The sequence below is a fragment of the Bombus vancouverensis genome, chromosome 17 (assembly GCF_051014615.1).
Source record: "Bombus vancouverensis nearcticus chromosome 17, iyBomVanc1_principal, whole genome shotgun sequence".
Lineage (NCBI taxonomy): Eukaryota > Metazoa > Arthropoda > Insecta > Hymenoptera > Apidae > Bombus > Bombus vancouverensis.
The window spans coordinates 8,572,368-8,589,069 of record NC_134927.1 but is presented as its reverse complement, the minus strand read 5'-3'; the positions used below and the strand labels follow the sequence as shown (position 1 = coordinate 8,589,069).

The 16,702-nt window shown below is 33.7% G+C and overlaps 1 protein-coding gene across 1 annotated transcript; it reads right to left on the bottom strand.

The window, feature by feature from the left end:
- Positions 1-6,694: 6,694 nt before the first annotated feature.
- LOC143303920 (glutamate receptor-interacting protein 1-like) lies at positions 6,695-15,287 on the bottom strand. The gene is made up of 5 exons (XM_076626118.1): positions 14,301-15,287; positions 11,722-11,968; positions 11,091-11,336; positions 10,850-11,027; positions 6,695-9,955 (listed from the first exon to the last, which is right to left on the bottom strand). The coding sequence occupies exons 3-5, from the start codon at positions 11,281-11,283 to the stop codon at positions 9,691-9,693; spliced, it is 636 nt and encodes a 211-aa protein (XP_076482233.1). The 5' UTR covers positions 11,284-11,336; positions 11,722-11,968; positions 14,301-15,287; the 3' UTR covers positions 6,695-9,690.
- Positions 15,288-16,702: the final 1,415 nt, after the last annotated feature.

Sequence of the window (16,702 nt, the reverse complement as noted above, 5' to 3'; positions counted from 1 at the left end):
TGTCGTGGAAGAAAAATCGGACTTCGGAAAAATACGGGCGCCGGGATTTGAACCCGGGATCCGAACGTTCGTAGTCTAAGGCGCTAGCCACTGCGCTGCCATCGTCCGACGCTACATAGTGTCGAGTGGTGATATTTGCGGTGTCGAATGCCGCCATAGAAAGAAATCTCGGTGTGGGTGTGCTTTTTGAACGAAAAACGCGAATTCGTTGTTCACACTTTTCGTGAGGAAAGCGAGGGTGGCGATCCGCGATGCCCATTGGTTATAGCCAACGTTAATAAATGAAGGTAGGAGGAGGAAGTCTCCTACAAACATGGCTCGTGGGTGACATTGTTTATTGGAAAAATAACTACCCCCTTTTTCCGTAACTTGTAATAGCGCACAATAAACCTAAGGTTTGTTCTAAGGACTATCCGTAAACCGAGAACACTTACAGGATTAGAGATTCCTTCAAGCTATTAAGATTACTTCAAAAGAGTCAGTTTATAGTATATAGTATGTAGTAGATCAGTATATAATATAAAGATTCAGACGGCGCACGGACCATCTTACGCCCTGTAACATAGAGAATTATAAGAATATACGTAAAATAAAGTTAAACATCGCAAAAGTAACTTAATTAGAAATGACTACAATGTATGATGTATAATATAACGAATTGAAATTATCTAAAAAATATTACAATTTTATAAAGATTTTACTATAAAATGTTTTAAAAAGAAGCTGATACTATTATATAACATTTTCAAGCATTTACGAACATTGATGGAATTATTAGGTCTTAGTTCAAGACAAATTAAGCAAAGTATTTAACAACAAGTATTAAGAAGTATTTAACACTGAAGCTTTCGAACTAAATGGAAATTCCAAGACTTTTTAATTTTCATGCAGAAATTCATTCTTTTCCTGAATTAAAATTCTAACTAAAATACTAAGTAAATGTTAAAAATTTTAATATCAATGAACATATCACAAATCAACCAAATAAGATTTCAATCACAATATAAAATGTACAAAATTTAAATTACATTGTAATGTCGAGCGTCTAATTTTCATACTGGTAAAAATGTATGAACGTGAAAATAAATTTCCATTATATTTTAACAAATTGTCAATTTTTGAAAACATGACACTTTGTTATAAAAAGATTAATACCTGTTCTTTGTAGCTTATAATCTTTTAAACAATACCATGTCATAAATGAATGCTTTGATACTGGAATAGTAGATAGAAGTTGCTTGGTGTAACTGTAGTAGATGAGTCAATCGAACGGAAGTTAGCAACACAAAAGATCATTCGTATTAATTATCACTCATGACCGTTATCATTTGTACCCTATTGTACTGCAAATACAGTACTTTCTGTAATACAGTAGTTTCTCAGATAAGAATATCTGAAAATGGTGCCTTTTAAAAGATCTTTTCCAAATAAAATATTAAATAAAATACTTTTTCCTATTTATTAAAACATATAACATGTTTTTACAAAACGAAATCTTTTATAAGAAAAAATTCTTTTATAAGTAAATTCTTATAGAAGGAAACTCATGCATTGTCAATAGCATAAATTGTAAACCCAGAACTTTTTCTATATAGGATGAATTAATATAAAATAAAATATTAATAACATTTGAAAAAGGATAAGATTCATTTGTAAAAAAGGTTGCTCCTTTCTACATATTTGAATTAAATACTCATTACCGCATTATAGTATTCTGCTTAACAAATATTTTCAAAAATCACACTTCTTAACCATCTTACGAAAACTAAACAGTGGAATAATGAGTAAAGTTTGCATAAATGCAACATTGTTGAAAAAGATACATAAAGTAACTTGCATATTGTTTCATCAAGAAATAAAAATTGTACAGTCGATTATTGATCGCCTGTTCCCCATAAATGACCGGTAGTCACCCTCACATCTAGGACCAAGTTTCTTTCAATGGGTCATAGTATTCCCTTTGACACACCATAAAGTTCGACGGCTGAGCAGTGCGACCTAAACCGAATTCAGTTGTCCATGAAACAATATTAATTATTCGTGAGACAATAACGAAACCTTTTTATTTCTGATTCTTTTTAAATAAAACTTTCACTGAGCTATTTGTCAGATTTTTCCCATCAAAATGAGACCAAACACGATATAGTTTAAATCTCATTTCCATGTATGTACATATATTTAATAGACGAAAGAAAATAAGTTAACATCATTAAATAATCAAATATGCTTCAAATTACATATATCGTGTTTGGTTCCGTTTTAATTAGAAATGCTTCGCTATTACACTGATAAAAGATTCGTTCAACGAGAAATGGAAAAAGAAAAAAGTAAAGACTTGAAATTATAATTATCTATGGTTTAGCGAAATTAATATTTTAAATATAGTAATTTCGTCAGTAATTAGCAATATACGAGCACGTTTGGGAAATTAGTTCTGCAGAGTCAGGCTACATAGAAGTTTCTCTTCCTTTGGTAGAATTCTGATAAATATAGCAAATCCACAGAATTCGTATCACGCTATTCCACTAATGCCGGTTTTGCAAGAAATTTTCCACATATTAACGCGTTGATCGAATAATACTGCATAACAGTATTAATAAAAATATCAAACACAATGCCAGGATCTTGAATAATTCATCAAATTTCTCAAGTAAAAGATATTTCAAGCACCAACGGACAAACCATTCCAGTTTCGCAAATTATTCTAGCTATACACAATATTTCAAACGACCGCTTTATCAAGGCAATGAAAGCAACGTTGACGAGCATGCCCTTCTATTCAAATGTTACATTTTCAGAGCAACCTTTTCAATGTTACGACGTTATTATAATAATTCCTCTAAAGCATACAAATTCGATATTTCTTTCAATTTTTATATGTCTGTGTTGTTCGGTTAAAAAAAGATATATATTTTAGGGGTAAAGTGTTCAGAATAGATAAACTAAATTTTCTATAAATAATCTAGTCTGCAAAATTGTATATTTCTATCCCGAAATTGTGAAATTACCGATGAGAAGGTACTGATAAAAAATAATTTTGTTATTGCACCATTATATATGAACCGTATTAAAGAAAGAAACAGAAGAGAAAAGGAGACATTTTCTATAAATCACGTTTACTTGACGTTACTAAAATTTATCATAGAAATATTACGATCACATTGTTGGTCGTTATAAATAATCATAATATTCGATGGCTTTCTATAATACAGTAGCTCGTGTGTGTCATAAAAAACACTCAAACATAACACAATGTAATCCGACAATATTGGTCAAATTACAAACGTACTGGGAAATGTTTAGTACAAGTATACATTTTAAGAATATATGTAAACAGTCGATTAGCTACTCTTAGTAAATTTTGATTATGTCTCTTCGATACCCATGTGCCTAAGGCATTTGAAGAAGGTCAAAGAGATCCGCGCTATTCTATTTATTATAAACAACATTTTTAATGTACACGGTTACAGAACCGTAAACAGAGACACTCACAGACCCATTTCAAGGTTTGTTTAATCGCAGGATTGATAATTTTCCTCAATTTGAAAGAATAAAATCATGTACATATTTGGTCATTACGAACGTGCATTGATTCGATAAAAAATAGAAGTTATTACTTTTGTTAAATATGTCTATGTATGATGACTCGAAAAAGCTACCAATTAAGATTTAAAGATTTTTTTGGAAAAAAAACAACGTCTCGTATGCTCCAACTTGACAGCTTTCACTATTATGTACATTCTACAAATTTTTGCGTTGTATTTCCCATAGCTGAATAAATATCTGCTGTCTAATAATGCAACACACAACGGACTAAAGTACATAAACGCATGATTGCGTTATTAAAATGGCAGCTTTGTTATCATATTGGGAATACCGCAAATTATGCTGACACATATCCAGCATTAGCTAGCAACGCGAAGTACTTACAATGTAATCCTTCCTTTAGTAGCGACATAGCCGCTAGTAAAATACGATTTTCGCCGTCTCTCAGACACTTTGACGGCGGATATGCCGCGATCAAAATGGTTTCATTTTGCTTTTGAGGATCTACCGTATTCCGGCTCCTCTCTTGAATATTTAGTGGAGGGTCGCGATGTCTAGCCGTGCCATGGCCGCGACATTTCATTAATAAATGACTATGTGTTTCTTCTATTCCTTAATCCGTCACATTTTTCGTGCTTAGTCTAAGAACATGTTTAATCTAAACAGAAAAGAGTCTTGATATTTTGATCGATCGGTTACGATTCATCTTTTATTAAAAATCACAAGTTGAAGCAGCTATGGTTGATTATTTTGTTAATTATTTAATTCTATCACGTTTCATAAGCATTTCATTCAAGACGAAACGAGATTTAATATATCACTAAATTATTGATAAATTTTTATTCTAGGTCACAAATTAATAAGTGATAATTATGCTGCGGTTAATTAATTATGACGGAATCTATATCTTTGTATTGTATTATTGTACCCTACCCAATAATTTATTGAATAGAAATAATTAATTAAAATGAATGGAACGTTTCAATGATTGTTTCTGCTTTCATTTTTGTAACGTTATATTGGATCGGCATTTAAACTATGTGGTAGTGACATTACCTGAAAATAATATTCGACTACAAAATTGCTTATTATTTAAAATTTGATTGATTTAAAAATAGAAATAATTCTGACTCATTCATCTAAATTTGAAAATATGAGAATGTTTCTATTTGTAATATCTATGATATTTATTTAGCTTTGTAAAGGTTTATAAATAATTAGACACAGCTTAGAGAATCTTAGAGAACCTTATTTAGGTAAAAAATAATTCTTTTGTAACATGACCTTCCTGGTTTATTACAAATAGTAGGTTTTAACATTTCATTGTTTTAAAAAGAAGACTGTACATAACTGCAATTTAAAATTTCCTTGAAAATTTATTGAAATAACAAATTAGAAAAGAAACATGAAATCGAAAAGGGAAACAGGAATAAATCTTACCGAAAGGACTCGAAAATCCTTAAAAAAATTCGATGCCAGTTGATGTATCTCCCTTCCGTATTTTTTTAACTTAATTTTCTACCCCATTCAGTTTTATGTCACGACATTAAATTAGCATCCTGTTCTATTTTTAAAAATCACATAGCCGTGGAGCATTAAATCTCAGTCTACAGTTTCTATTATTCTTCTCAGTTCTATTCTGGAAATAGTACTTTATTCTAAAATCATTATTTTTACGTATTTATTTATTTTCCAAATCACTTGTCACACACTTTGAATAAAAAATGCAATTGCTGTATAAGCCATCAATCAAGTTAATCACACATTAATACTTCATTTTCTTTATTCAAACTATAAACGAATTTCTAATTATTTCACATTTCGAAGGATGATCAAATGTTCTTTTCCTTTTACGACGTAAATATTACGAGTACGCTATTTTGTCTATTTTATACATTTTTGATATTCAATTGTATTCTTTCAATTTTCGCACTTATACAGTGTCTGTAAAAAGCATTCGCAAGCCATTTTATATATTATTGCAGCACTGATTTTGTTACTAATTAATTAGATCCAAGTTTATCGTGTATCATTTAGCAACACTTTTATCTGCCTACAAAAATTCGATACTGTGAAAATGAAACTCAGAGCTTGATAAAAGAAACAATTGAATATACTTTTCGTAGCCACTGTAAATTTCTCATAAATGCATACACATTTCACAGTCACATAATGACATGCGCAACGTTTCTTAATTGCTGGAACAAAAACACTTGGTTTTGCAGCCTCTACGATACATATACAAAACCTATTCTGCCAATTCTGTTACGTTTGAAAGTTTCGATTCCCCTTGAAATGAGACCTCAATAAAGCCTGCACCATCTTTCAATGGTTAAGAGACAAAAGTAAAAACCAGGAACCAAAACAAATCTCATTGTCCTTTTCAATCGTTCGTAGCCCAGTTTCACAGGGAAGTTTGACGAGAAAGGAGACTGTACCAATTATGAAGTCGACGATCATTTCCCGCAGAGGGACAAGAAACAAGACCAAAGTCGAAAAACAACTGCTGAAAGGGAGATTGTATCAACGAGATTCGTGCCATGACATTGCTTGCCAAGATAAAACCGACTGCACGATAGCTATGGAACATTTGCTTACTTTCATGACCAAGTCATGAAGCAATACGGCAGATTGACGGTGCGTTGGAATAATAAAAATTGGAACGATAACAGTTTCATGGTCGAAATAAGAAAGGATATTATTTCCTCGTTGACAAACGAGTCCCTTTCTTTGTTATCGTAAACGAATCGATGTTGCTCGCGGATATAAGATTTCTCTGTGATTTCCGCATTTCTCGTTTACTCAGCTCTGGAATATTCTACCGGGGCAAGGAACATTTTAAATTACATGAAAATATCGAACAATTGCAGTCCACAGTGTAATTGTGCACAGTGCAGTTGTGTCAATCCGAATATCTCGCATTACGATTCACTCATTATTATTTTATCCGTATTCAAGTGCTATGTTATTTATATTTATTATTCCTAGTTTCTATATACCATTGCTTCAAATTTTTTATTTTCAATAAATAATTTTCGTCAAATATCTCGAATCTATTTCTAAAATGGAATTTTTCAATTTATATCATCTTATAAATAACAAGCAATTTCCAACGAAAATTGTTCGACATTTTTCTCAATTTCGTTACGCAGCAGGTGTTCCAATAAAATTCAAAGGCCGTTTGTTGTAGCATAGAAAATGATAATTTATTCAGCGTTCAGCGGAAATATAAACGTACAGTGTACTGCAGGGAAACATTTCTCTCGAAATGAACATAAAGTGTCGACTACACTTTAACAGCGAATGACTCTATCTGCGTACAATGAGGCATCGTTGGTACACGCACTTGTTTCATCCACTACGCTATCACCTTTGTCATCCTCTACACGTTATAAAATAGTAATAAGTTGTTCGTATACGTCTAGAAAAAACGTATTTCAGGAGGTTAATCGGTAAATTCTTCTAAACTTTGATCGGCGATTCTGTCCCCTAAAAAACGGAACTAGCTCGGTCTCAAGCGTTTTCGTGCTTCACACACACGAATATACACACACACGAATAGATTCTACGCGCGTGTTTTCGTACTATTTTCCCCTGAATGTACAATTCACCTCGTGTTTATTTTTTCCTTTTTCCCGTCTTCTTCTTTTATCTTTAAATCCGAAGCATACTGTTTCAACGAGACAGAACAAATTTAGATTCGTGCCTCATGTTGAGTCAAACGAATGGAACTTGCATTTCTTTGTATTGATTACACTGTTCCCCGAGCAAATATTTCAGACTAATGCAACTCGATCGAAAGTTTTAGTGTGCACGCAAAGGTAGCCTGTATTTTCTATTGTGATAGAATATTGATTTTACTGCAATTGATTATTTTGTATCGTAGTTAATAACAATTTTCAATAGAAAATTCCATCGATGCAAATATCGTGTTATTGCAATGTCTGACTTTCGATGTTTTAACGGCGCCGAATTTTATCCAAATATCGTGGTTACGGTTATTATAATTTTTTATTCATAAATATTCGAATGATACTTATTCGATACTTATTCGATTTTCTGATTTTCATTTTCATTTCCGCTTTTTCGACTGCTTTATTCTGCCACTGTTCCATACAGAATGCAAAATATAGTTTATTATATCTTCTTTAGCGATAGTAAACGTGTTTGGAAAAACAAACTGATACCTTAATGCTAAAAAGAATTTTATGGAAATATCGTTCTTTGCAATAGAACAATTTGTATGCAATAACTTTCTAAAAATATTCGCAAATATTTTTGGAACTTTATTCGCGTATGATCGACGTTTCCAATTTGTCATTTCCAAATTATTCTGTTGTTTGTTGCAGATATGTACATTCTATTCATTTAACGATGATAAAATAATGACCATTTCATTTGACTGAACATTTTTATCGAACGCTGTCGTTTGCAACATGCACGAAAACCTGTATAACAAATCTAAAACTCGTGACTCGATAAACGTAACAAAGTATTCGTACTATTATGCAACATACTATAATCAATTATAAAAAAAAATCATTATGCGTGCAAAGATAAATTAAAAATAAAATTGATCTCTAAAAATTACAAAATAATAAAATTATTCAAATATTATAAATCTCATTCAATAATATACCGATATCGGTAAACGAATTACGTATAATGTTTCATAATAAAAATAAAGTAATGAAACGAAGACAATTAAAAATTGATCGACATAAACTTTCTAACTATATAAAATGTACAATTTCCAATTGATCTTTACTTAATGATAAATCTTTAGAAAGGTAGGTTGTGTTAAAAGAAATAAATGCATCGCGGCTTATTGCTTCTTCGAGCTGCGTTCTCAAGTGCATCGCTACGTGCAACATCCTCTTAAATGCGACAAATCTCGTACGACTCGCACTTTCTCTGCTTCACGCTACCTACCTATGTAAATTAAAGTTTATAAAAAATCGCATAACCAACGGGGCAATTGGATAAATCTCATTGCGTTTTACAGAATCGTTATCGCGTAATAATACTCACATTCATCTTGTACAAGTACATATACATATACATATGTGTATAGAAATATATGCACGATCATTTATCCACTTGTCTTCGTGCTAAATGTAGATGTCGATTGAAAGTAAAAGAAATCGATGCGCACGTTAATAGCATAGTAAAAATTGTATTGACCTGCTTCCGTAATGTTCACTAACTTTTGCCGAAATTCTGATAATTACGTATCTAAATAATATTTAAATTGATACTTTGCAATAAAAGATGATTTACCGTTACACTGTTTATAATTATAATTTGAAACGATGTAATGTTCAATCTACACAATCTACATGTGAATATAAATTTCATGTACATACTACATACACTTGAGGTGTACAACTATTGATCTTGATATTATTATAATGCATTCCAGAATAAAATACAACATATGTAACTTTCTGATTGTGAGAGAAAGTATTCTAAAGAAATACTTCTATACTTATTCTATTAATGACGTTTTCCTATAACGTGTGATAAAATGATGGATACTTATACAATAATAAAATCATGTACTATTTTACATAAAAAACGATGTAACTTTTAACATCGATCGAACTTTTTCTACATCTTATTATCATAAATCATTTTCTACAATTATAATAACATCTCAAAATTTTTACCATTCGAAAATGGTAAACTTTTTATTAATTTTAACTGCTCATGGATACGTTCACACATCGAAAGGAATTTAAATGTGCAACGAGTAAAATCAAAAGTCGGTCGAACGAAATATACGGAACGAAGGAAACTCGATAAGAAAATCGATTTCTCCGACATTTATCCAAAATCTACATCGTGCAGGAACACAAACGGATCGAACCGTGCCTATATAATAATACTAAGTCTTATGAAGCATTCCATTTACGTATTTCTATTATATCGACGACACGTTATTCTTCTCGTTATCGTTATTTTAATAGTATTCTCAACTAAAACTTTCGATATAACACGTATCTGAACAGCACACGAAAATCAAAATGCATATAAATTGTTTCACTGCAATTAAGTACCCATTGAGTGCACGGTAAGAAAAGTAGCATACGTGTTAGATAGAAATGGGTTTGTAGAGTAAGTACCAACTTGCTTTATCGACGATTAAATAAAAACTTGGCGACTTGTCCTGCTGAAGTCGAAGTCCTCTATACTCAGCAGCATACTTGCGGACTTGAGTGCATCATTATCGACAAGATCGGCCATGTATAGGCTGTTTGCATTGTGATTACCCATTGCGCTCGATGCGGCACTGCTGTACGCGCTCGAGGTGTTTTGTACAGATGCAACGTCGGTGGTCCTTTGAACGAGCCATTTGTTTGTCATGCTCGACGTATCTGCTTCCGAGGACACGTCGAATCTGATGTCACTGAAATCAATGAAAGCGTACTTATAAAGTTTGCTTGAAAAATCAATAATCACACTGTTCAATCAGACACTGAAAAGCCATTCTATCGTATACATTGAGTTTCTCCCCGTGTTCAACTTACTAATTTAATCAACTCTTATATTAATATATACCGATTAAATAAAACACATGTAATTGTTTAATATTTGTCTTAATACACATTTTTCAAATATACGCACATTTGCAGCATTATTATATATTTTATTATATGAATATAACGATATATAAGTATATTTTATAAAACTTTATCATTTTCAGTTTCTGTTTGCACAAAATAGCGCGTTTAATTTCTTTTTTAATTTTCCTGTTTTAATTTTTAATTATCCTCGTTTATATTTTCCACAAAAGACAAAATGTGGTCGGTTGACAAATTCCAACGCGTACCGCATTACATTCTCTGCTATATCATATGCTGTAATATTTGTCCAGAGTTTAGAGCATGACATCTAGAGAATTTCAAATTTCAAAGATAACCTACATACCAAGAATAATCAACAGTCCGTTTATAATATCCCGTATATGTTTAAAACTATTAAGTACAGACCCAAAATTTTGCTTCCATTCTCGTTAAAATTAAGCGCATAGCGAAACAGAGTACTGGAATGTTTCACTTGATTACTTTACTTGAAACGAATTAAAAATAATGTAACAAATTCACAATATAAAGTTCTACATCACCCAGTCGCAATGAAAGAATCAACCTCTTCAACTGAAAATTCTTCAACGTAAACAAGAAAGCTTATTTTCATTTCAGACGCAACTGCTCCCTCGCTTAGCTAATATTAAAATTAAATTTAATTAATAAAACGTAAAAGATGAAGTAAGATTCAAGGAAAGGAACATCTTCATACTCACTCCAAATAGTTATTTTCCGCAGTTTGTTCGTAATTCTTCCTGGAGGTTGCGTTTTTACGGGAAGTAGCTTGAGAGAGGACCAGCTCGATCGTATCGGACGAGCTCTGCAGCATCTTCAGAGCGTCTTCATACCGCAAATGCAATAAATTCTGCCCCTTTATCGCTACGATGCGATCGCCTGCGGTCAATAAATTTCTCCGAATTAATGCAGCTCCGGTAAAGAATGGCGCTTCAAGCTTACCTTTGTTCACGTTTCCGGCCATATCGGCCGATCCTCCTACCGACACCGCTTGGACATAGACGCCACCATCGTTACCCTCTGTCACTTGCAACCCTATGCTGCCACCGTGGCCCCTTTCCAACTTAATGGTCTGCAGGATTCGTTCCTCGGCAAACGACAACTCTTCAACAGGCGCTGCTAAGGAAACGGACATCGACTCGTCCTCCCGCACACGGAACGTCTCGTCATCTGTACGGATGTCAGCGTCTGTTGGAAATAGAAATCATACAAAATTTAAATTTACAAATCATATAATCCTTGCATGATGATGAAATGCATCATGTTCGTAGAGATATTTTTATATTGAAATTAATATGTTTGCAGAATTCCTTAACTTCTTGAGATATAGGATTAAGAAGATAAAATATCTTATGTTGTATATGTTATCTGATTTACTGAATTACATAACGCGATTGATTTCAAGAAATGCAATTAAATATAGGAATAATATATAGTACGATGACGATACAATATGTATCCATAACATAGCGTTGTATTAAAAATTTGTTAATTGTTGTGTACGTTTAAATATAGGTTCGAGTGATAATTGTTCATACTTGAAAAATCTAGTCGAAGTAGGAATGTTACTAACTCAGCACATATGCTTCCGATAAAGGAGATTCTGTTGATCATGCAGACAATGACTGAATCGAAGACTCCGTGTCTGATTTTGATGATAGCGACTCCATATCATCGGTAAGGGCGGTGTATTCCTGCTCGAGGCTGCTGTAGATCGCTCCTGTTCTCATTTTCACCCCTAGATGACGCGACAAACTCGGCTTCCGATAACCTCTCGATTGTATGGATGTTCCGTAATTCGGTAAACTTGAAGTCTTCATCTAAAACAAACATAAAAGGCATTTCGATTCCAATTGATTCCAATATTGGTTAATTTTTATACAAAAAGCTAAGATATATTACAAATACACGAAACAACATATATTGAACTTTTCTATCATTCTTGGAAGTAAATACCAGTCAAAGTACAAACATTCCCATTAAAGGTATTATATATGTCGGAGATGAAAGACCGGACCTTCCCTTTGGAATTTTGGGAAAGTCCCTTACCACTTTAATCTAGATTCTACCATAGCCGTAATTAAGCAATTGTCGTCATTTAAACCGATTGTATTTGTTCGAGATTTATGATAGTGAGCTTGGGCTCGAGGCGACAACCAGTCGCCGAACGTAGGTCACGGGATAAACGTTTTTACCTAACAGAGGTGTGGAGTAATTCTATAGCTCTCGTTAAAAGAAATAGTTGTAGCGACACGCGACAGTAAACATTCCAACGGTTTCTGTCCCGTGGCTCGCCACAAGCAGACCCTGTTCTTTAGGTAAGGTGATTACTAGATGTCGACGCATCTCCACAGTACATGTTCAGCTAGCCTGAGGACCCGTTATGAATCTTAAGATTTAGTTAACTAAAGTCCTTTAGACAGACAAACAGTCTTTGTCCCAACTACGGGAAGATAAGGGAAATCTATTTTTCTAACGAACGACGCTTCCCGCTAGCAACCTTCTCTCAAGGGCGGCTAGCGTCCTTCTCTGACCACCAATATGGAAGTTGACCAATTAACAGCAATAACAACAATGTCTAATCCAAATAAAGATTCGCTTCACGCCCCTAACCTTGATCAGAATGCGAACCCGACATATATAATACTGAAACATGATTCTAGATAAATAATATAATTTAATACAAATAGTATAATAATGAGATAAAGGTAATATAACGTATACTACATATAATCCTACGATTTTGTCGAACATGCTTAAACATTGGTAAAATAATGACACTCACATCCTAGAATATAGTTCGCTTTTATAATTGATTCTGGCAGATATTTCAAAATTGACGATTAATCAGATGTTACACTATTCCAATGAATTAGTGATTCCTGGATAAAAGTATTTCGAAATTAAACAATTAAAAACTATCACAATTTCAATACGTTTTCCATATGTTTTATATTATATGAAATCATTTACTACGTGGAGCTTTTAATATTTAAATAGAAAAGTAGCACTAATACTGCTACAAATTAATTTGCCAGTAGAAAGATGCACGATTCGAAGAATTGAGGAATACTGGTGCGGAGATTTTCTCATTGACAAGCGTTTTATACAATAAAAGTTAATTGAGAAATTTGCTTGAAAGCAATTTTATATAAAGATGAACGACTGGAATTTACCACATATTACTTATGTAGAAACTCCAAATAAATAATTTTTAAACGTGAAAGAAATACTTCCTTTAACATACTGATAGGGAATTTCCGCTGATGGTGGAAAAAACGATAGTAAAAAGAGAATTTTTGGTACACACGTTTACCTATTCGCAAGTGAAAATAAAATCGTGCCGCGATCGTTCCATTTCAAGCACCTTAAATCGAGTTCTCGACATTTATCTTTGTTGGCTAGTCGCCAAAGAGAGAAAACGTTTTAAGGAAATCCGGTGCACGGGAAATTAAGGAAATCGATCGCCGTTCGAGCATTAAGGGACACAGACGGTGGGGCCGTTTCGTAGAATTTGATAGGGAAACTCTGTTTGAAGTGTGCATACGTTTAAAAGTACCATATATCGAAAGCATGAACAATTTTGCGTATATGCAATGCAATTTTGAAGATTGAAGCAATGACCTGAATAATTTTTTTTACATATTTCCTAGATACATCTTAATTTTACGTTTACACTTTATGCATAAATATATTCCTTTTATCAATTGACGATGAAATTTCAATTTAAACCAATACATCTAATTTATCTTAATTAGTAGTAAGAAAAATATAATATTTAATTATAGAAGAAATAACTAATAATAAGGAAAATTACCTACATGAATAGATAAAACAAAATTACATAAATAAAAAAATGTTTATAGGAAGATAGTTGTGTTTAATCGTAAGCACTCTATATCCTATTAGTATTTCCTATTTCCTATTAGTATATTAGTAAACAGTACCAACAATTAAAAATTAATCATAGTGCCATGTCGTACTATTCCACAGTGAATATTTAACCTTCCGATCTTATTTCGTATCACGCAAAATAGTTCGATCTCTAACAGTAACCAAACAAACAACGGCATAAACACCACGGACACAAACGCGACGTAGTAAATCCAAGAAAAAATCCAGAAAATATAAACAGAAGCTTTTTTCACTTACGAGTGATGACAATGCCAATTACGTTTGTTCGACAACCTCGATGACCAGCTGATGCACTTAGTTGCACAGCAGCCGATTGTACTTGGCAGTTCCGCTGCACTTGTGGCCCATTCGCTGAATTCTCCTGAATTCGGATCTCACACACGCACACACAGCCACCGCCGGCGATCGCAATTTAACTCTGTCACAGTTCACTTCGGACAAAGAGATTCCTCGAGCCTTGAATAGCGAGAATCCGAAAGAGACCCGCGAACACAATGACAACGCGTCAAGAAAGACGATTAGACTTTCTCTTCTCCTCTCTCTTCATCATTCGCGAGAGACAAAACCGATTAGGGATTGTCCGAACGCGATACTTCTTACGAATAAAGCATGACAGCGTCGCGATTCAACTCGAAACACAATCGACTCTCGATTCGACTTGACGCGACTCGACTCGCGAGAGTACGGAAGTCACGAGCAAGTTAAGCCACTTATCAAGACCAAAAACGACGATGATGGATGCCATGCTCACCGGCAATTAGTTCGATGATCACCACCCGAATTTCAAACAGTCAAGTGCTCTCGTGACAATTCGATTCTCGAATGGCCTTCATCGATTCGGCACAAGCAATCGAACTTCGATCGCTGCATCGATGATCCGCGCACCGATCTCTGTCTCACAGAGAGAGAAAAAAGTCGTAAATCAACGAGTTAGTTGAATCGATACGCGAGCGAGAGAGAGAGAGAGAAAGAGCAAAAGTTTCGACGATGCTCCACCGTATATTACTGCGAATGTTACCGCTCAAACGATTGCACCGATACAAACGTTCTCTGGTCGACGACACACTGCGACAACATTCGCATGAAAATCGTGTCTCATGATGCGTCACGCGGTAACACGCGACGTGTAGATGCAACTATCACTCCTGTTGTAGAATTTAGTATGACGGGCAGTATACTTGACTCGCGGTACGATGAGGTTAACGGTGGTCGAGAAAGAGCCCACGCGAAAGCCAGCCGGGTCGCGACGCTGAGGCGCGAAGTTGAACGCGACAGGTGTAAAGGGAGTGAAGTGAGGCGAAGCTGCGTGCGCGTCTACACAATACGACACTGCTCGCGGCTCGCGTTAACGCGATACCCGACCTGCCTTTCAAGCCAAGGATCTAGCGCAGGTGCTATCCCTTTCTTCCCCCCACCACACAGGCACCCCATGACTCTACACCCTCGCCACTTTCGACCTTTCGACGCACATCCTCTTTTCCAACTTATCCTGGACCTGGATCCGGCTAATCGGAACCCCTTACCCCTTTTTTCACCTGCGACCCCACCATTGTTATCTCACTTATTGGCCTGTCTGTTTTATCAAACTGCTCATTCACATTTCACTAATTGTCCTTACTTTTTTTCTCTTATATCGATGACTTTAATAGAGTTTCGTTTAATGAGTTGTTATCTGTTTTTGTTTCATGCTTCTGGAGTGTCGGGAAAGGGTAAGATAGGGATTTGTCTGTTATCTGCTAATAAGAAATGGGAACCATGTTTGAAGATTATATTGCATAAGGACTATCATAATTGAATGATTAATAATGAAGTATTTCAAATAGTGTAACTAATAAACATAATAAAAATAGAGAGAGAAACAATATGCGCGTATATACATTTGTATATAATGCATATCGACAATATGCACTATTGACATGACGCTATTGATGTTATAAAGATTATTTTAGATTAGTCTAAGCATTTCAGAGATTTTAATTTAATTATCAAGCATGAATATAAATACTTATATCACTTTAATTAAAATACAAAATAAAACTATCGTGTAACTAACATAAAAGATGTACGTAGATATATGAAATTAATGTTTATTATTTGAATATCATTGCTCATTATTAAATGTTTGGTATAACTTATTTATTTCTGTAGCCTCTCTGTTTCTGATTGATTTTGGTACATTCATTTTTAAAAAAAGGCAATATCCGATAATAAAGAATGAAAAGATTTTCCAAGTATTCACAGGAATTAAGGTTCGCTGCACGTAAAAGTAATTTACGTTTCTATTCACTGACGATTTTCAATGAAAAGAGAAAAGATATGGGTAATAATGAACATGCACAAAAATGAATAGAAAACGAACGACGTTCGATATTTATTTAATTGACATGTATTCATTTACCACGAACCGTATTTTATTTGCTATAAAAATAATTTAAACTATCACTACAGTTTGAAATACTTGGTTATCATCCAGAAAGTTTTTAACTTGTAAGTGAATTGTAAATTCCAATAATGAAGTAATTCCTTGCACATAATTGTAGATTGAATTATACTCTACATTATTAGGAAAGGATACTTTCATAAAAATAAAAGAAAGCGTATCATCTTAGCCTCGGTTAAATTTAATTAAAAATCGTAAC